At 37.3% G+C, this 22,500-nt stretch overlaps 1 protein-coding gene across 1 annotated transcript in view; it reads left to right on the top strand.

The window, feature by feature from the left end:
• LOC106880226 (alpha-1,6-mannosylglycoprotein 6-beta-N-acetylglucosaminyltransferase A) overlaps positions 1-22,500 on the top strand; it is a 50,130-nt gene that overhangs the window by 2,172 nt on the left and 25,458 nt on the right. Inside the window, exons 2-5 of the mRNA XM_089342256.1 lie at positions 5,976-6,103; positions 9,060-9,218; positions 10,784-10,866; positions 12,110-12,199. Of these exons, the coding sequence (XP_089198382.1) occupies positions 9,095-9,218; positions 10,784-10,866; positions 12,110-12,199 (297 nt within the window). The 5' untranslated portion in view covers positions 5,976-6,103; positions 9,060-9,094. The remainder of the gene's footprint in view (positions 1-5,975; positions 6,104-9,059; positions 9,219-10,783; positions 10,867-12,109; positions 12,200-22,500) is intronic.

Raw genomic sequence — 22,500 nt, forward strand, 5'->3', positions numbered from 1 at the left:
CTGAACAAGGTGGTGCATTGTCTTGTTCAGTAAAACACTTAATTTCACGTCGCTTCAGTCCACTCAGCTGTAAAGGGTAACCTTGTGACTGACTGGCATCCTGTTCCGAGGAAATGTTGTGATCTCGGTCACTTATGCACCATGAAAACCAGGTAACTGGCTGTATGAGTCCTACGACTCAAGACAATAATGCACAGTAGCTTGATGATGATGATGATGATCAAGATATTTATATAATGTCAATTGGTATTCAGAAGATCCTAAAAACCAAGGTACCACGTAAAAAGCATTGGTGTGGGTGAGTGCTACGTAAAAAGCACTGGTGTTGGCACCATGTAAAAAGCACTGGTGATGGTGCTACATGAAAAGCACCCAGTACACTCTGTAATGTGGTTGGCATTAGGAAGAGCATCCAGCTGTAGAAACCAAGCTAAAACAGACTATGGAACCTGCTGCAGGACCCTGGCCTTGCCAGTTCCTGTGAAATCATCCAACTCATGCCAGTATGGAAAACAGACATTAAATGTTGATGATGATGATGGTGGTGGTGGCGGTGATGGTGAGAAGATTGTTAAGTTTCTGGCAGCATTGGGATTAATTATTAATTCAATGGTGTGCTGTAATGTGCCAGTGTTTTTGATGAATTGCCAAACTTGTTCAGATGGGAAAGCTTGGGTGTATTGTATATGCAGACATCATCAACATTATCAACGATGAGACAAATTTCTTTCTTCTCTGAATCATGTTCCTCTCTGCCTCACCTTCATGGATAGCATTTACTGCTGTTGTCATATAGAAAGTCAGTGTCTGTATAGAGGCAATAGTTCATTAGTAAAACTTAGTCTCTCTTTATTGTGATTTTTGTTGAGTTCATTCTTTTATTTGGTGGATTCTTAAAACAAATGGTTATCTAACTAAGAATATTTGTCTGTAACTTATCAATTAAAAATGTTTATTTGTCACAGACCAGTGAAAAATATTTGTGATATTTCAACAAATAATATTTGCATGCTTAAAAATGTTTGTATGTAATGCTTAGTAGCATTTTGTCCATCTCCACATTCCAGTCATGCCCAAGGTGCCACACAGTAGGACTGAACCCAGAACCATGTGGTTGGTAAGCAAGCTACTTACCATACAGCCACTCATATATATATATATATATATATATATATCATACTCAAACTATTATATTTAATGTATCTAATTTGTTTATCCGCATAATTGACTCTATACCCACTCAACTTGATCTCTGTTATAGCCTTTCTTTGCCTTGTGGAATCAATCCCCTGTAAACATTTTGGAGTCTAAGTTTGAATCCTTTGAGCACTACGAAGTGTCGTCTATATGGAGAATCTCTGGATCTCATCTGTGGATTATATATCATCATCATCATCATCGTTTAACGTCCGTTTTCCATGCTGGCATGGGTTGGACGGTTTGACTGAGGTCTGGAGAGCCAGCGGCTGCACCAGGCTCCAATCTGATGTGACAGTGTTTCTACAGCTGGATGCCCTTCCTAATGCCAACCACTCCGAGAGTGTAGAGGGTGCTTTTTACGTGCCACTGGCACAGGAGCCAGTCGAGCGGGTCTGGCATCGATCACATTCAGACAGTGCTTTTTATGTGCCACCGGTACGGGGATGCCAGTCAGGAGTACTGGCATTAGTCATGTTCAGTTGGTACATTTTACGTACCACCAGCATGGGTGCTAGTCAGGCGGTCCTGGCATTGATCACATTCAGATCGTGCTTTTTACGTGCCACCAGCACGAGATCCAGTCAGGGGCACTGGCCACAGCTATGATTTTGGTTTTACATGACTCAGTAGGTTTTCTCAAGTATATCATATCACCCGACGCGTCAAGGGTATTCTTAAGTGGGCTGCACTTGCAACTATATATACATATATATATATAATGGGCTTCTTTCAGTTTCCGTCTACCAAACCCACTCATAAGGTTTTGGTTGGTCCTAGGCTATAATAGAAGACACTTGCCCAAGGTGCCATGCAGTGGGACTGAACTGGGAACCATGTGGCTAAGAAGCAAGCTTATTACCACACATCTATATAAAGCTATTGGTAAAATGCAATACCAAGCACTCAGAAGCATCTTTTCTCTTGATCAAAAACTGTCAAGTGCTTTCCTTGACAACTTGATAAATTTAGACACCAGGAAGATAGGCTCAATCTTTGAATACATAGGCTATTTACTCTATGCATAAATAAACATATTTTTTAGCTATGTGTATATTTTGCAGGAGTATATATTCTAGGTATGCAAAATGAGCCCCTTTTATTCACTAAAAGTAGTAAATATTCTTTATAAGAATTCTTTTTCTTTATGTTTTCGTGTTATGGAAGTGTCATGACTGTAATCTACATTCAAATCTATTAACATACACACTCAACACTTAGCAGAGGTCATGTTGAAGTCGCTTGAAATATAGAAACAGCCTAACGTTTGTATGTTTATATGTATAGCAGGGTAAAGAGTTTAGTTTATCACAATAGCACACCCTGCAACAACCACCACTGTATAACACACACACACACACACACACACACATGCACACGCGCGCGGAGAGAAGTATATTTCCACAAAGGAAAAAATATAGGAGAATTTTTTATAAAAGGGGTGAAAATGCACTTTAATCTCAAAACGTGTTGTTGTTTTTGGATTTTGGGTGCGATATTTCTTTTCTTTATAAATGCTAAAAATAGATTTTGGGTGTGATATTTCTTTTCTTTATAAATGCTAAAAATAGAAGATTGTCGTCGTCGTCGTTTAACGTCCGCTTTCCATGCTAGCATGGGTTGGACGATTTGACTGAGGACTGGTGAAACCAGATGGCTACACCAGGCTCCAATCTGATTTGGCAGAGTTTCTACAGCTGGATGCCCTTCCTAACGCCAACCACTCAGAGAGTGTAGTAGGTGTTTTTACGTGTCACCCGCACGAAGGCCAGTCAGGCGGGTACTGGTAACAGCCATGCTCATCTCGCTCGAGAAACCTCATGTGTCACCCGCACAAGAGCCAGCCCAGGGGCACTGGCAACGATCCTGCTCGAAAGATTTCATGTGTCGCCCGCACATGAGCCAGTCCATGGGCACTGGCACGATCCCGCTCGAAAGATTTCGTGTGTCGCCCGCACATGAGCCAGTCCAGGGGCACTGGCAACGATCCCGCTCGAAAGATTTCATGTGTCGCCCGTGCATGAGCCAGTCCAGGGGCACTGGCAAGAAAAATGGTTTAGGAGTCTTTTGACTGAGTTACAAAGGAAAATTCAGAAAAGTTTGTTTAAACAGTCAAATACACCTAAAAACTCCAATGAGTTGCACAGAGATAAACAACAATATAAGTTTAAATGTTTGCTGAAGTTCATAAAAGACATACATAACAGGAATAGATACAATGAGATTTTTTAAAAAAGAGAAAGAGAAAAATATTGAGAGAAAGAGAAAGAGTTTTTTATATTTGCTGTCATAGTGCATGAAGGAGAATTTTTCGTTGCTGGTGAGAGTTTGAAATGTTTTAAGTTCAAATTGTTTGGTATATATACAATACAGTCTTGGCCAAAATTATGGAGCTGGTATGAAAAAATAGAGAATATGATTGAAACTTAATAATCAATTATTAAGTAAATGAGTTTCAATCATATTCTCTAAACAATTTATATTCTCCTAAACAATTTAATAAACATTCTAGACTCCATCCCATCAATAATTAGTATTTGATGTGTCCTCCTTTTGCTTTTAAAACCACTTTTATGCATTTTTGCATACTTGCAACTAAGCTGGCACAAGTGGCTTGCTCAATTTTCTGCCACTCTTCATGAATTTTGGCTTCTAATTTGCTTTTTGAAGAACATGTGTGCATCCTCACTCTTGTACCTAAGTGTCACCTCAAATGTTCAATGGGAATGAGGTCTGGAGACTGAAGGGGCCATTTCATCACCCTCAACACTTTCTCCTCAAACCAAACCATTGGAACTCTGGATGCGTGGTATGGAGCATTGTCTTGTTGAAAGATTACGCCATCTGGGAGGGATGTTATCATAGAAAATTTTAGCTGAGGAAAGTTGATAAACTTGATCTAACATGCTGGTGTAAGTGTTGGAATTCATTCTTCCCTCACAAGTGAACAGTATTCCTGGGCCTGAAGACAACATGCAGCCCCAAACCATTATGCTACCCCCTCCAAATTTGATTGTTGGGACTACACATACAGGATGATAAACTTTCCCAAGTCTACGGTGAACATAAACAGCTCCAAGGACTCCAATGATCTGAGGAGAAAAACAAAATTACTGATCATTTTTGGTAACAAATAAAAAATTTGTACAAGTATAAGAATTTCAATTATGCCTAGTAAAGTGACGGAAATGAATGTGGAGAACCTACATCAAAGTCACTTTCATCAGACCAAACAACTTTGGCCCAAGCATCATCAGTCCAATCTTCATGCTCTTTTGCCCAAGACAATTGCTTCATGTTCACCTCAGACAGCAACAGTTTCTTTCTTGCCTTACATCTTTTGAGCCCAGCTTCCAATAACCTTCTTCTCGCTATACAAGTTGATACTCAGCAGCTATGTCAAAAGAAGTCTTTTTCCTATTCACCAGAGATGTCCTCTTCAGCAACCTGTCTTCCCTTGTGGTTGTACACTTTTTGCAACCTCGTCCTTTACAGTTTTTGAAAGAATTGGTCTCATCGTACTTTTTGATAAACACCTTTTCTTGAACATTTCAATTTTCTTGCAATTTCAGTTTGGGAGAATCCTTCACTGAATAATGCAATGATTTGAGCCCTTTGAGCTTCAGAAATCTATTTCTTCAGAGACATTTTCAACAAATATTAACCGCTAATAAATTATCAATAAAATATTCACTGAAAAAATAGGAAAAAACATTAGTGTCACACAATGAGTGGCAGAAAATTGACCCAGCCACTTGTGCCAACTTACTGTCAAGTATGCAAAAATACATAAAAGTTGTTATAAAAGCAAAAGGAAGACACATAAAATACTAATTATTGATGGGATGAACTCTAGAATGTTTACTATACTGTTTCCAATTATGAAGTTAATGAGTTTCAATCACACACTCTTTGTATGTGGCAGATGTGCTGGAACAATAAGCACTAAGAGCACACAGGAATTAGATTCTCTCAACTGCCCAGGAGGCTCTCTTGAGGTTGTAGATAGTTTCTGTTACCTAGGTAATCAAATTAGCAATGGTGGAGGATGCTTTGAAAGTATTGTTTCTAGAATAAGAATTGGGTGGAGAAAGTTCAGAAAGCTATTACTTCTGTTGGCAACAAAAAGCTTCTCTCTCAGAATGAATGGTAGACTATATGATGCTTGTGTGCAAAAGGCTATACTCCACAGTAGTGAGACATGGGCTATGAATGCAGAAGACATGCATAGACTGGAGAGAAATGAAGGTAGTATGCTCCATTGGATGCGTAACATCAGTGTGCATGGACGACAAAGTGCAAATGTATTGAGAGAAAAGTTGGGCATAAGAGGAATCAAATGTGGCATGCAAGAGAGAAGACTACGTTGGTTTGGAGATGTGATGTGTACGAATGAGCACAGCCGCATAAAGAAGTGCCGATCACTGAAAGTGCTCTCTCTTAGTTCCAGAACACTTTGTGCCATCTCATCTGACTCGAAACTCACAGCAACTTCATCCAAGTGCTATTGTGCTTCCATGAATAAGAAAGTCTTTCTACAGTCATAGCTTATTTCCTCAAACTGCCAGACTTTGGAACTCTCTTCCATCCCATTGTTTTCCCTCTTCTTATGACCTGAACTCTTCCCAGTCTAAAGTAAATTCATTACTTTTGTTTTAATTTCTCCTTCTTCATAGTCCCATACGCTAAGCGGCTGTTTGCCTTGTTTGGGACTTGATAAGAATAAATTAAAAAAAACTTTGTATTTATATAACAACCAACTATTTCTATTGCTGTAGTCAATATTATTTTGCTTTTATTTAACAGAATGACATTATTAAGCTGAGTGAGAAATATGTCCGTGCATTAGCTCAGGAGAGTAATGGAGTTGTTGATGGTCCTTATGCTGGTAGATTTACTGCTTATGGTAAGATATTTTTGCAGCCTCCTTGACATTTTTGGTTCTTGTTGCAGTAATTCAGTTGGATTCATATAAGACATCCTATCTTTTCCAGGAAAACTTAGACACTAAATTTGCAGCAGTTAGAATACAGTTACTGTTTTGGCCAGGTGGATGATGCTAATGGAATCAATCTTTGATCAAAAACATTTTAACTGTGATTGTCCCGTCTCCCTTTTTTCCTAGATGTACTGAGTTTACATTATTGAATGAATCTTTTCCTATTTTTAAGACAATAGAGTTGACATGAGAAAATGAAGGAGACTTGGCTGCTATTTCTAGAAGATTGGGTGACCTCAGAGAGGCTTCTTTTAGTGTGAGAAGCCTTTTCTCATTGGAAAACCATTTTATTTAACCCAGATGTTGTTAACATCTTGTATTTTCAGCACAGTACTTCATGTATTTGTATCCCTAAAATAAATAATTATGTATAGGGATAAAATATATATTTCTGTTATTGAAATTGGTGCATATGAATTTTGGATATTCAATAGAATGTTCTAGGCTTGAGATTTCTGTAATCTAACAAAAAAAAACTTTATTTGGTGAGGAAAATTAATTCCTCAAAGAAATTTTTACAGGTGACATTTAAAGGGCCAAAATAATGCAACTAGTACCCTAAAAAGTCTCATTGCAACCTTAAAGCTGCAGATTCCTCACCATTTGTCACAGAGATATGCACCAAAGTTTAGTTCCTCTGTAGTTTTTACCCTTTTGTTACCATATTTCTTTCCAAAAAAACTGCCTTTGTCTCAATTCATTTTGAAAATAATAAAGGATTTAGTAAAATAACTTTGCCATTTATTAAGTTGATCTTTGGAATATAAATTTACATGAAATTAAATGAAAGGTTTTAAATCACTTAATAACAAGAAATTTGTTTCAAAACCAGGGGTGGTTTCAAGAAGTTGGTATCAAAAAGCAGCTGTGATCCATGGTGTCAGTTGTTCCTGGTACTATTTCTGTTATCCAAACTAAGAATGGAGGAAGTAGACTTTGATATACTCTTTACTTGTTTCAGTCATTTGACTGGCCACGTTGGAGCACCGCCTTTAGTCAAGCAAATCAATCCCAGGATTTATTCTTTGTAAGCCTAGAACTTATTCTATCAGTCTCTTTTGCCGAACTGTTTAGTTACGGGGACGTAAACACACCAGCATCGGTTGTCAAGCGATGCTGGGGGCACAAACACATACACACACACACACACACATATATATATATACATATATACGACAGGCTTCTTTCAGTTTCCGTCTACTAAATCCACTCACAAGGCTTTGGTCGGCCCGAGGCTATAGTAGAAGACACTTGCCCAAGGTGCCACGCAGTGGAACTGAACTCGGAACCATGTGGTTGGTAAGCAAGCTACTTACCACACAGCTACTCCTACTTTTATATACTCTATGTTTGTGTGTATGTATGGGAGGGGGGTTTATATATATCACTTTGTCAGAAAGAAAAGGGGTTGTGGGTGCTGCTCATGACCCCTTTTTTCTAGTTTCTAAGACCAGCATGTGGGAAAAAGGAAGTTTTCCTAAGAATGGATGCCTAGCCTGCATACTGGCACCATACTGGGCTCTGCTACAGACATTCAAGGACCAGGTGTTAGTATTAACCCAAGTCATGAATAAAGACCACTACTCAAGAATTGGAAAGATGAACTTCCATACACTTCCCTTCCATTATATTTCACTCAAAAGACTTAGGTCTACTTGAAGCTATTGTAGAAGACTCTTGCTCAAGGTGCTGCACATTGGAATTGAACCCTAAAGCATGTGGTAGTGACGTAGACTTCTTAATTACATACTCTTACCCTCACAAAATCTCAAGAGTTGCAGACTTTTTTTTCATTCCATGCACTATGGCATAATATTTCCTGATAGCATTTAGAATTTTCTGCTCCGGCTAAAATTAATATCCTTGATTAAAATATCTCAATCATTTAATGTAGATTGTATGGATTATGTCGCCAGTACCGCCTGACTGACCCTCGTGCCAGTGGCATGTAAAAGCACCCACTACACTCTCGGAGTGGTTGGCATTTAGGAAGGGCATCCAGCTGTAGAAACTCTGCCAAATCAGATTGGAGCCTGGTGTCGCCTCCTGGTCCACCAGTCCTCAGTCAAATCGTCCAACCCATGCCAGCATGGAAAGCGGACGTTAAACGACGACGACGATGATGATGATGATGATATTAGTCTTTCTTCCTTCTGGTGATTTGTTACTTCCAGTTGTGCAGACATCTGCTTAATTGCAGTTTTATTATTCACCAAATATACCAAGTATCAACACATCTACTGAGAATATAGTGACATCTCCAATTCCAGAAATATTATATTAACAAAATCTTTATCTATGTTTCTTTCCTTGCAGCTGTATTCACCCCACTTAACCCTACATATATTTAACATAGTCTTGCCTCCCATCCTCACTACTCCCTGTATCAAAATTAATTCTTACTCTCCTGGGAACAATTAACTAAGAACGAAGAGCAAGGTAGTTACTGCATGTGACCTGTATTTTGCACATTAGTAACATGAACATTGTTAGCTCTATCTAACACAGCTGGTAATATATCATTCGCTTTATTATTCTGAGTTGAGATTTTTGTTACCTGTAGGTTCATCCTTACATCAAGCAACCCATTTCTTCCCAGTTATATCTACATTATGTTTCATATGAAATATAGTGCACAATATATCTTGAGCCTAGAGGTCACTGCATCTCGTCTGTGATGCTGTTTTCCAAAATAGATTAACTCTGGCTATAATTGGATAGTGTATTGGCTAAAAGCACAGAACATCAATGAAAGGCTTTGAATCTATAGCTTATAAATCTATCAGCTCTACTTACATCTCTGTATATTTTATCCTCTCTCTTTCTCTCTTAGATATATTTTCCTCTCTCTATGTTTTGTTAGATCTGAAGAAGACAATTGCTGTACTGCTGGAAAACATGCTGAATCGCCTTGATAAAATGGAAACTTTACTTAACTACCTCATGCCAAACCAGTCCCTTGCCTACAGAAACAACTTATCATTTAATCTCATATCCCAGAATTCGTATTTGAATGCTAAAGGTAGGTCAATCAGTGCATCATTTACTTTAGCTCTGATTTTATCCTTCTTTTGTTTTTCCTTTCACATATAACAATACTATGATGATACTGATGATGATGATGATGATGATAATTATATAAATTAATATTCTTATATAGATTAATAGCTGTATTGAGTAAATTGATGTCTTGTGTAAACTAATACTTTATGCAAATTAATAATTATATTGCATCAATGACTTATGAGTAATTAATTTTTAGTCTCATCTTTTCACATTGTGAGTTCAAACCATGCTAGAATCGACTTTGTTTTTCATCATTTGTGGGTCAATAAAATAAGTACATGTCAATCAAATACTATGGTTGATATTGTCCACCGTTCTCCCCACAACAGAATTATGGTTTTGTGCCTATATTAGAAGTCTTTAATTACTTGTAAGCTAAGTAAATTGACAATTATTTCAGGCGAATATATAAATCAGAAGTTGTACATTATGTTTAAGTTGATGTAATGAAGGTTCAAGATACAATGGCATGATGTTCTTCAGACATCTAAAATAGTGTGGAGAGGAAAGGCAAAATGGTCATTGATCTCCATGTCCTCTGCAGGAACTCTTAGTGATTGCAATGCTGAATCATCATCATCGTTTAATGTCCAGTCTCCATGCTGGCATGGGTTAGATAGTTTGACATGGAGCTGGCTAACAGAAAGCTGTCCAGACTCCAACTGTCTGTTGTGGCATGGTTTCTATGGCTGGATACCCTTCTTAACACCAACCACTTAACAGTGTGTGCAGGATGCTTTTTACATGTCACTGTCATGAGCGCGTTTACACAGCACCAGCACAGGTGTGTTAATACAGCACCGGCACAGGTGCTTTTTAAGTAGCACCAGCACCTGAAAGGACAAGCCTGTATGTGTGAAAGACAGCGATTTTACTTAGCTTGATGTGTCTTATCAAGTACAGCAAATTGCCACATCTCCTGGTCTCTTGCCATTTCCTCAGTGAGGCCCAGTGTCCAAAGATCCCGTCTCACTACTTTGTCCCATGTATTCCAGGTCTACCCCTTCCACAGGTACCTTCCACAGTTAGAGCTCAGCACTTCTTTATGCAGCTGTCTTCATCCATACACACCACATGACCAAACCAGTGCAGTCTTCTCTCTTGCACACCACATCTGATGCCTCTTACACCCAGTTTTCCTCTTAGATCATTTACACTGTTGTGCATGCATACTCACATGTGAGATTAATATGAATTAGATTTGAACGTGGTGAGCTGGCATGATTGTTAGCACACTGAGCAAGATGCTAAGTAGCATTTCATCTGTCTTTATGTTCTGAGTTCAAATTCCACCAAGGTCAACTTTGCCTTTCATCCTTTCAGGGTCAATAAAATAAGTACCAGTTGATGTAATTGACTTACCTCCTCCCGCCAAAACTGTTGGCATTGTGCCAAAATTTGAAAGCAATATGTATTAGATTTGATTTGGTAGAAGTTCATGACTTGAAGAGACACACATAAAATAACAGCTAACTAGAATTCATTCCTATAGAAATATTCAAATTTTAAATTTATTTCCAGATATTCTTGCAGGAAAAGTTGAAAGCTGTACTTTGTCACCAAGTGATAAAATTTCCCATCCATTTTGCACTGGAAAACTTGAGGTAAATTGTCAATCATTCTTACCTGTACACACTTCTTCATTATCTGGATAGAACTGTTTTATAGGACAGCTTCCTCAAATATTCTTTTCATTTCCATGGTCTGCGATGTGAAGTATTTATATAACTTCACATGTAAATTGTGAACAAGTACTATATATATGTATACACATACACATACACAATCATATATATACAGTAATGCCTCAATATATGAGTTAATATGTTTCTGGAATTAATTTGCTCATAAAGAGAGAACTCGTAAAGCAAAGCAATAATTTCCCATAGTAGCAATGTTATAAGTCATAATTCGTTCCCAGATAAATATTTTACCTATAAAATTTATAATACTCATGAATGAATGGCAATAAAACAAAATAGAATGTAAAGAATATTTTATGTAGAGTAAAAAGAATGTGAAGACCATTTATAACCATTTTCTGAATCACTTTCACTCATGCTAGACTTTCACAAACTGTTATTTGTAGACCTGATTGCTGATTCACAAGCACTCATAGACAGACTTATAAATTTCTTAGTCTAGGGTTGTTTGCTTTTTTTTCATTCTCTATAAATTTCTCACTAATATGCAGAAACATTTATTATGGTAGTAGAAACTTTTGCCCTTCATTCAAAATTTGGATCTTCTGCTTGAAAAAATTCAGTTCACCATACAAAGTGAGCTGAAAAATAAAACTTTCAAACCCATAGTCTCATAAAGTGAGTTATTACTGTGTGTGTTGTGTGTGTGTGTGTGTGTATTACTGAAAGGAATTCCAACTTTGTCTAATTTTTACGTTCTTATAATAATAAGAATCTTATAACAATCTTATAATAATATAATATAATATAATGATGGAATATTAAATGTCCATTCTGATTGCACTAGTACTTTCATGCATTAAACTATGTAATCTTCAGGTTCATGTAGTAGTGGTGATAGTTATGTTTTACAATTTACAACAGTAATATATATATTTTAGCAAAACACATACCAAAAGCAAGAAAAAAAACTGGAAATTCAGTAAAAAATATAGGAGTTTCTTATACATGGATAGTATTATAATCCCTTACAAAACCTTTTTTTCCAAATTTTAAGCCCCCAAAATTAGGGGGTTCCTTATACACGTTAAAATATAGTATATATGTTTTTTTTGTTTAGTCTAATGAAGATAGAATGAGAAGTAATTGATAAATGTTGCCGATCCAGTAATTAAAACTATGAATTTTTTTTTCTCTTTTCAAGTGGATGCGACGTATGTGGAGAACACATCCGTGTTACAAACTTTATGGTGTTGACGGTACAGAATGTTCTTTCTTGATGTATCTCAGTGAGGTGAGCTATCACAGTTGTTTCATACCTTTTTCTGAATTGCATATGGAATTCTAAAACTGCTATTAAGACTATATGTGTGTGCTTTTTATAGATGGTCTGTCTGTTTATACCAATGTTTTAGATAATGAGATATATCTCATGGTCATTCATGACTAAAGGGAGTCCTTCGTATATATATATACATATATATATATATATATATATATATATATATATATATATATATATATATATATATATATATATATACATATACTGGAGTAAGCACATAAATGTGCAACAAGGTGGAAAAAAGAGTACTCAAATACCAGAGGTAGAGTAATATGCTTTATTTAAAAGCAGCAGAAATATAACAAAAGACTGTTACTCGGAGTTTCACGTTCCCGTTCATCGGACAGTTTTGTGATTTTTCTAACAAAACTGTCCGATGAACGGGAACGTGAAACTCCGAGTAACAGTCTTTTGTTATATTTCTGCTGCTTTTAAATAAAGTGCAGCATCGTCAGGGTCATTTTTACTACCGTTCAAATGTCATGTATGTATGTATGTATGTATGTCAGTCAGTCAATTTTCAGAATTCAAAAGAATCAGGTATTTAGATTGTAAAAGCACCAAGGTAGAGTTGGGGATATGCACCTGTGTACTGACATGTGTACACTTAGTAAAGTAAATACAGGATTGTTAAGCCAGTTATGTATACATTCACAAGTAACTGACTGAATACACCAAAATCAGGTCAGTGAGCCATCTGGCACTATGTCCTGTTTCGTGAGAAGTTCATCATTATCATCATCATTGTCGTTTAACATCCATTTTCTATGCTGGCATTGCTATTTCTTACCTGATGAAAATGGTTCTTTTGCATGATGTAGCACTTTTGTTCATCAATAAAGAATATGTTTGAAACAGCTGTAGTGAACTGCAACCCATCTGTGTTATCATTTATATATCTATATATCTGAATGTTAGTGACATTCCTTATTCCTCTAAACCCAATGTCTTTAGAAAGGAATTCATTCTCATATTACTTTCAAGTTTTGGCACATGGCCGGCAATTTCGAGGGAGGGGGTAAGTCAATTACATTGACCCCAGTAGTAAACTGGTACTTGTTTTATCACCTCCAAAGGGGGTGAATGACGGGAGCCTCAACGTCATTTGAACTCAGAACGTACAGAAGGATGAAGCGCCACTAAGCATTTTAACGAGCATGCTAACGATTCTACCCCTCTGGCTGCTTTGTTTGTTCTTATAATATTGACAATATGAAGATTACAGGGCTATTTCTCTATAGCAACCATATAATTAGATGATATTGTTATTAAGTGATGTTTAAACCTGTTATTACCACATTTCCGTTTAAATACCCTGCTTTTACTTCAAGTATTCTTGAAAATAATGAATTTGTTTAAAAAAAAAAAAATCTTTGACCATGTGTTAAAAAGTTTGCTTCCCAACCACATGGTTCCAAGTTCAGCCTCACTGATTGACACCTTCAGCAATTATCTTCACCTACAGCCTTGGGCTCACTAAAGCCTTGTGAGTGGATTTCGTAAATAGAATCTGAAAGAAGCCCGTCATATATATATATATATATATATATATATATATATATATATATATATATATGCATACATACACGCGCGCACACACACACACACACACACACACACACACACACACATGCATAGATAGATTGATAGATAGACATTGAATTTATGTGTGTGTGTCTTTGTGTTTCTGTTCCACTGCTTGACAACCTGTTGGAAGAATACCAAACTGGGATCAATTTGTTCAAGGAAATACTTCAAGGTGATGCCCCAGCATGGCCACTGTTCAATGACTGAAACAAGTAAAAAAAAGAAGATATAATATCATTAAGTTAGATTTTGGAGCATAAATTAACATGGGACTTTGAAGTCTTAATTTAGATTACTTTAAAATAAGCAGTTTGTATCATAGTTCTAAAGATGGTCTCAGACAGTTTGGTATCAGAATATTTAATAGGAGGTGTGCAGCAATCAGTAGCAAGTTTTGCTGTTTAACCCCAGGTTAGCTTTGATCCTGTAGACCTGTGTTCCAGCTACAATCTTTGTTGTGTAACACCAGTTATAAACAACCATTCAGTATATTTCTTTCTTTTATCTTTCTTTCTTTTTTTTTTTTTTTTTCAGCCATAGTCTCATGAAAACTACAATATCTAACATGTCTCTCTTGTGTGGGTGGCACATAAAATACACCATTTTGAGCGTGGCCGTTGCCAGTACCGCCTGACTGGCCTTTGTGCGGGTGACACGTAAAAAGCACCCACTACACTCTCTGAGTGGTTGGCATTAGGAAGGGCATCCAGCTGTAGAAACTCTGCCAAATCAGATTGGAGCCTGGTGTAGCCATCTAGTTTCACCAGTCCTCAGTCAAATCGTCCAACCCATGCTAGCATGGAAAGCGGACATTAAACGATGATGATGATGATGATGATTCTCACGAACAATCTTTCAATTTCTAGTCACTGCCACTATTAAGGCTACCATTAGAAACCTTGAATCAACTTTTATACCCACACAATGTGTATGATCTAACATGTCTCTGTCTTTCATTTTGAGATATTAGAGTTTGATTTCTCGGACGTTTGCTACCTATTTCTTGCAAGTTAAGAAAGATTGCCAGTTGCTGAAAAGTTTGAAGAATCTAACTTATCAAACTCCCGACCTCCAGAATCAAAGAGAATGTGATGTTGTCAGCTTTGGTTGAGGGCAAAGAAAACCAGAATATTAATTTTCCGCTTGTATCCAACTAGAATGACAACATCACTCTCTCTCTCTCTCTCTCTCTCTCTCTCTCTCTCTCTCTCTCTCTCTCTCTCTCTCTCTCTCTCTCTCTTTATGCCAGTCTCTTTTTTTCACTTGTCTCTCTTCCCTGTTTCTCATTCTCATTTGCTCCCCATTTCTCTCTCTCTCTCTTTCTCTATCTCTATCTCTTTCTCTCTCTCTCTCTCTCTCTTGCTGAGTCTCTCTTTATGTCAGTCACTTTTTTCACTTGTCTCTCTTCCCTGTCTCTCATTCTCTTTCTCGTTTGCTTCCCATTTCTCTCTCTTACTTCTCTCTTTCTTTCTCTCTCTCTCATGGATGACAAGTGTCCTATGTGTTAGATACTTCATTCCTCACAGCAATTGAGCTTATCAAATTCTTCTATCAACTGAACTTTCCTATCAGCTAATTGATGCTGACAGCATAAACCATCACTCATTTCTTCAGTACCAACCTTGTATCTAACTCAACTTACTTCTGTAGTATTTGGCTTCTCACTAACAAGCTTTCAATTTCTAGTCACTGCTACTATTAAGGCGATCATTAGAAACCTTGAATCAACTTGCATACCCACACAATGTGCATGATCATATAAAGCAGATAGACGAAATATAGTTGGCACTCCGTCGCTTACAACGTCGAGGGTTCCAGTTGATCCGATCAACGGAACAGCCTGATCGTGAAATTAACATGCAAGTGGCTGAGCACTCCACAAACATGTGTACCCTTAACGTAGTTCTTGGGGATATTCAGCGTGACACAGTGTGACAAGGCTGACCCTTTGAATTACAAGCACAACAGAAACAGGAAGTAAGAGTGAGAGAAAGTTGTGGTGGAAGAGTACAGCAGGGTTCGCCACCATCCCCTGCCGGAGCCTCGTGGAGCTTTAGGTGTTTTCACTCAATAAACACACACGACGCCCGGTCTGGGAATCGAAACCACGATCCTATGACCATGAGTCTACTGCCCTAACCACTGGGCCATTGCGCCTCCACACGAAATATAGTAAGTGATACATATTTCTCTGTGTGAAGTCCTTAGTAATAGAATTAAGAATTTGATGGTAATAAATTGTATTTGTGTTCTGAATTTTCTTCATGCCATACACTTACTCACACCTGTTTAATTACTTGTTTATTAATAAAACCATATGAATACCTGTCATGCTTGAGTAAACGAAAAGCGCCAGCTGCAGACTGAGCTGAGGTATGAGGGCAGCATTTAATATGCATAGTAAACTTTATAGCAAGAATTAGGTGAATTATTATTTGATTTTATTTTTTTTCATTGTTATGGCCAACCCCACTCAGTCCACTCTGGCTTCTCCTCCCACTCTTCTCTCTCTGCTTCTATTTCAATAAAATCATATGAAATATGTTTTACAATGTGAGATTATCTACATGAGGTAGGTTGTTGCCTTTTCTCACTTATTTTGTTATTGTTGTGCTGGTCAAAGTATTGAAATACATTTTATTTCCCCCAATTTTGTGCTAGTGAAGCTATTAAGATGCATTTCATTCTCATCTGTTGTCTTCAGTGCAAACCATCTATAAGTTTTTGCATGAACATGTTAAAAGAATGATGAAAAACAAATCAATTTCTAAAATCATTTAATACACCCTCTCTCTCTCTCATACATACATACATACCTAGGCAGTGTGTTGTTCATGCCTTTCTTAAAAGTTAGCATAAATGAATTTAGTCAGGGATTGAAACTTTGTCGCGGTTTCATCGTATGAGATGCTTATTTTAGGGGAGGAGGATAATCAATCATATTGACCTCTGTGCTTGACTGGTCCTAAATTTATTGACCCGGAAAGGATGAAAGGCAATGTCGACCTCAGCGAAACGTGAACTCCGAACGTAAAGACAGATGAAATGCCGCTAAGCATTTTGCTTGGTGAGCTAAAGATTCTGCCAGCTCACCACCTTAATGATGATGATGATGACGATGATGATGAGGAGGAGGATGAGGATGGGGATGATGATGATGATGATGAGGATGATGAAGATGATGATGAGGAGGAGGATGAGGATGATGATGATGATGAGGATGATGATGATGATGGTGATGATGAGGATGAGGATGAGGATGATGAGGATGATGAGGATGATGATGATGATGAGGAGGAGGATGATGATGATGGTGATGATGGTGATGAAGCAGCAACAGTATTGAATAGAATAAAAAAAAGTCGTCTGGTGCAACATGTTTAGACCTCACATCATCAGTCCGGCTTTTCTGCCGGCATGCTTTCGCTTTTATAGGGACAAGAAATCTCTTAAGCATTTTGTCGGTCATTGTATCAAGTACCACTGAGGCTGTTTGAACACGCTGTTCAATGGACACGGTCATATTGATCGTATTTATCTGTCCAGTGCGATTGTTGTTTGTAAGCAGTCTTTAATCTTTAATCTTTTCCCCTCATTCTCTATCAATCGGATTTAGCGTGAATTTAAATGTGTGTGTGTGTGTGTGTGTATACTTGATTTAGAAAAATGCTGACTGCAGCCAATATTTTACTGAAGTATATTAATTATTCTTCTGAATTGTATCAAGTTGTCAACATAATTCATAGTCTGCTTTGTTCGCAATAAGCAATACTAAACTGATATATATATATATATATATATATATATATATATATATATATATATATAAGTTTAAGTGTGTGTGTGTATATATATACACACACACACACATATATACATACATACAAGTTATTTATATATATATATATATATATATATATATATATATATATATATATGTATATATATATATATGTATATATATATAACCACATACATACAAACAAGCTATTTATATATATACACACATACACATATATATATACACACACACACACACACACACACATATATATATATATATACATACACACAAATCATACATACATACATACATATATACATACATACACACAAATCATACATATATATATATATATATACATACACACAAATCATACATACATACATACATATATACATACATACACACAAATCATACATACATATATATATATACATACATACACACAGACATAAATCATACACACACACACACACACATACATACTTACACACATACAAGTTATTCACATATTTATACATCTCTATCTCAAATCAGACTTGTAGAAGTTTGTTAAAGTTGCTTATTCTGAAAATATGAACTTGGAAGATTTCCTAAACTATTATCATCTTTTTCCTAGTCTTTTATCAATTATCTTTACTTAGTAAACAATGAACTTCCATCTTCCGGATGTGAAGAATTATAATTCTGGTGAAAATCACGAAATGTAGGAACTACTACAAGTGATTAGTAAATCTAATGATAGCGAAGACGTGTTTGTCGGTGTGTGTGTGTTTGTTGATGTGTGTGTGTATGCGTGTGTGTACAAGGAGTTAGTCTTATTAATGGAAGAGGGCTTATACGAAGAGGGAAAATGCTTAGGTGAACAGACTTTTTGAGAAGACTATAGAGACAGGGAAATTAAACTCAGTATTTACAAGGGAAGAGATTTAAATGTTGTTTATTGTTGTTTTAGCCCATCTACCTGTTCATTCAATGAATTCTTTGATCAAGTAGACTTGTGAACAATGACATTACAACTGTGATCATCCATTCTCTCTCTCTCTCTCTCATTATTATTATTATTATTATTATTATTATTATTATTATTATTATTATTGTTCTGAGTTCAAATTCCTCCAAGGTCGACTTTGCCTTTCATCCTTTCGAGGTCGATGAATTAAGTACCAATGAAACACTGGGGTTGATGTAATCAACTACCCCCCCCCCCCAAAAAAAAAAATTGCAGGCCTTGTGCTTATTGTAGAAAGGATTATTATGTACTGAATTCAAATTCCGTCAAGGTCGGCTTTGCCTTTCAGCCTTCCGGGGTCGATAAAATAAGCACCAGTGGAACACTGGGTGGGGGTGGGGGTCGATATAATCAACTCCTTCCCTTCCCCAAAATGGCTGCCCATTATTATCATTATTAAAAAAAAACCATTATTATTATTAGAAAATACTTCATGGTATTTTGCCAGTCTACATGTTCTGAGTTCAAATGCTGCTGAGGTTAACTTCACCTTTCATCCTTTTGGGGACGATAAAATTAGTACCAGTGAGACACTGTGGTTGATGTCATTGACTAGTCTCCTCCCACAAAATTTCAGGCCTTGTGCCTTTAGTAGAAAGGATTATTATTATTATTATTATTATTATTATTAAGGTGGTGAGCTGGCAGGAACATTAGCACACCAGGCATTTTATCTGTCTTTACGTTTTGTGTTCAAATGCTGCCAAGGTTGACTTTGCCTGTCATCCTTTTGAGGTTGCTAAAATATGTACCAGCTGAGCACTGGGGGAGGTGTCAATATAATCAGCTTACCCTTTTACTGAAATTGTTGACCCTGTGCCAAAATTTGAAGCCATTATTATTATTATTATTTTGCAAACTACTCAACAAAGTCTGTTGTCCAATTTTACTTTTTGTTTTAAGATGGTAGATTTGAAGGTGATTTTGCTGCTATTTTTAGTAAATCAACCAACCATGGGTGAGAGATTATGAATTCTACTCATATTGATTCACCACCGCCTACACTATTCACTGCATGTAGATGAGCCAGGGAAGGAGCCTCTACAGGGTTGCTTGACTTGCTGAATTTAGCTGCTAAATCTCCTTCAAGCTACACCAAACCTATCTTAGCAAAGGTCACACATTGGACAAATGTGCCCCTGGGTTACCTGGGGAAAATATGAGAAGGTCATGGCTGGCATGCCTTGTATTGTAGGTCTTCTCTGTCAGATCTGACCTGGGTGTAAAGAGCAACAACAACTGCATGTTGTGGTTATAAATATGGACATTAGGAAAGTTATTGTTGTAGTTTGACCCCAGGTCAACCAGTCAGGTCTTTCATGAAAAGTCCTTCATCAATGTTCATTCTGTTCTCTTGGGTGACCCATATTTAGGGCTACATTATTCTATAATCCCCTTCTCTTTTTAAGATAGCATGGTAGAGTATAATTTGAGAGACATATGGCTGTTATTTCTTATTTCTTTGTTGCCCACAAGGGGCTGAACATAGAGGGGACAAACAAAGACAGACAAGGGGATTAAGTCGATTACATCAACCCCAGTCCGTAACTGGTACTTTATTTATCGACCCCGAAAGGATGAAGGGCAGAGTCGACCTCGGCAGAATTTGAACGCAGAACGTAACGGCAGACGAAATACCGCTGAGCTTCTTATTTCTTTATTGCCCACAAGGGGCTAAATATAGAGGGGACAAACAAGGATAAAGGGATTAAGTCGATTACATTGACCCCAGTCCGTAACTGGTTCTTAATTTATCGACCACTAAAGGATGAAAGGCAGGGTCGACCTCGGCGGAATTTGAACTCAGAACGTGGCAGACGAAATACCAATAAGCATTTCGCCCAGCGTGCTAACGTTTCTGCCAGCTCACCACCCTACGACTGTTATTTCTTGCTGATTGACTGACCACATCAAGGCTCTCAATTTTGGTTTGAATTAAAATCAGTGTTCCGGAAGGGTCAATTGAGAAAGTTTTAAGATGAGATCAAATCAATGATGGTGTTTTCCTAGCTACATTGATGACTATGTTTATGTTATCAACTAATGTCTTTATCTTCCCGCTCATTCCGTTATCTCTTGATAAATTGCTTCACCTGCAATTCAAGTCTTTATTGCTTCTTCCCAAATTTTGTTATTGTTATTGTGCAAAGAGATGTAATATTTCTTGGTTATATGCTAAGCTGCCTTACCGGTCTGCTTCCCCGCATAAATATAAACCATTGCGAATAAAATTGAGTCTATGAGAACTACATAATTCTTACCCTTCTACTTTGATGTAATAATAGACTTGAAACAAAAAGTCAATAAAATAAGAATAGCTTCACTTTTGTTATTTCTTTTTGCTTCTTGTTCTTTTTATTTTACTCTATTTTTTTTCCAAGTGAGAGAGAAACTTTGGGGAAAGTGTTGAGATTGGCTGTTACTAATGGCATTAAAATGTGATATTTTAAAGCTACACAGAAAGTTCAGAACCCAACAGTATTTCATTCTTCCTCTCTCTTCTTCTCCCTCACTCTGTGATGACCATCTTTCCCTAATACCAATAATTCGAACTTACTGCATAACTGTTCCAGGAGAACATTAGCAGATACTATTACCATTATGAACATTCTTCAACTGATCTTTTATTGACCTCTCGTGATCTGCACTCCTGTAACAACTCAACCCCCAGGTTTAAATACATGTATGTCATAATCTGACCTGATAGTAGTTTTTTTTTTTGTGTGTTATTCTTTTATTCTGGTATACAGATGTGTGTCTGTGTACGATAGATATAAATATAGGCATAAAATTCACTCTTTTTCTCTGTGTGTGTTCGTATGTGTGTGTGTGTGTGTGTGTGTATACATATATATGTGTATGAGGGTTTGCAAATCCAATGGGGGTCTTAAAAGACATGTTAGGATCCACAATGAGCAGAACTTACTTGCAGGTATTGGTAGTGCAAATCAGAGGTGCAATCTGTGTGGGTGTTTTTTCAAAACACTGTCTGGTTTAAAAAGCCACATCAGACGCCATGAAAGGGCTAAGGTGTAGGTGCAGGAGGTGGTCAAACTCTGTGTAAGGAGTAGACAACATCATCATCATCATCATCGTTTAACGTCCGCTTTCCATGCTAGCATGGGTTGGACGATTTGGCTGAGGACTGGTGAAACTGGATGGCAACACCAGGCTCCAGTCTGATTTGGCAGAGTTTCTACAGCTGGATGCCCTTCCTAACGCCAACCACTCAGAGAGTGTAGTGGGTGCTTTTACGTGTCACCCGCACGAAAACGGCCACGCTCGAAATGGTGTCTTTTATGTGCCACCCGCACAAGCCAGTCCAGGGGCACTGGCAACGATCTCGCTCGAAAATCCTACAGGAGCCAGTCAGGCGGTACTGGCAACGGCCACGCTCAAAATGGTGCATCTCATGTGCCACCCGCACAAGAACCAGTCCAGGGGCACTGGCAACGATCTTACTTGGCTTGCCGGGTCTTCTCACGCACAGCACATTTCCAAAGGTAGATATGGTACTTAAGTTGAGGCACCAGAATTTAGTACATTATTATCCATACAATTTCAAAATAAGGTGATTAAAATCAAAATAAGCAACAAGGATATCCAGAGGTATTGCAGTACGATCGTTTCATGCAACTCCATTTAAAGCTGATCTCAGTTGGATTTGAACTCAGAGTGTAAAGAGTTAAAACAAATACCACAAAGCATTTTTTCCAACAGCAATAATTCTGTCGGTTCACCATTTTAACAGCATTGATAACATCAACAACAACTAGAGCAACAATAATGTAATCATTATCATGAAAAATATAGGGAATATTAAATGGAGTTGATATTTGTGTTGTAGTTATTTTATCATGGTGACAT

This window comes from Octopus bimaculoides, chromosome 25 (assembly GCF_046866305.1).
Source record: "Octopus bimaculoides isolate indiv1 chromosome 25, ASM4686630v1, whole genome shotgun sequence".
Classification (NCBI taxonomy): Eukaryota; Metazoa; Mollusca; class Cephalopoda; order Octopoda; family Octopodidae; genus Octopus; species Octopus bimaculoides.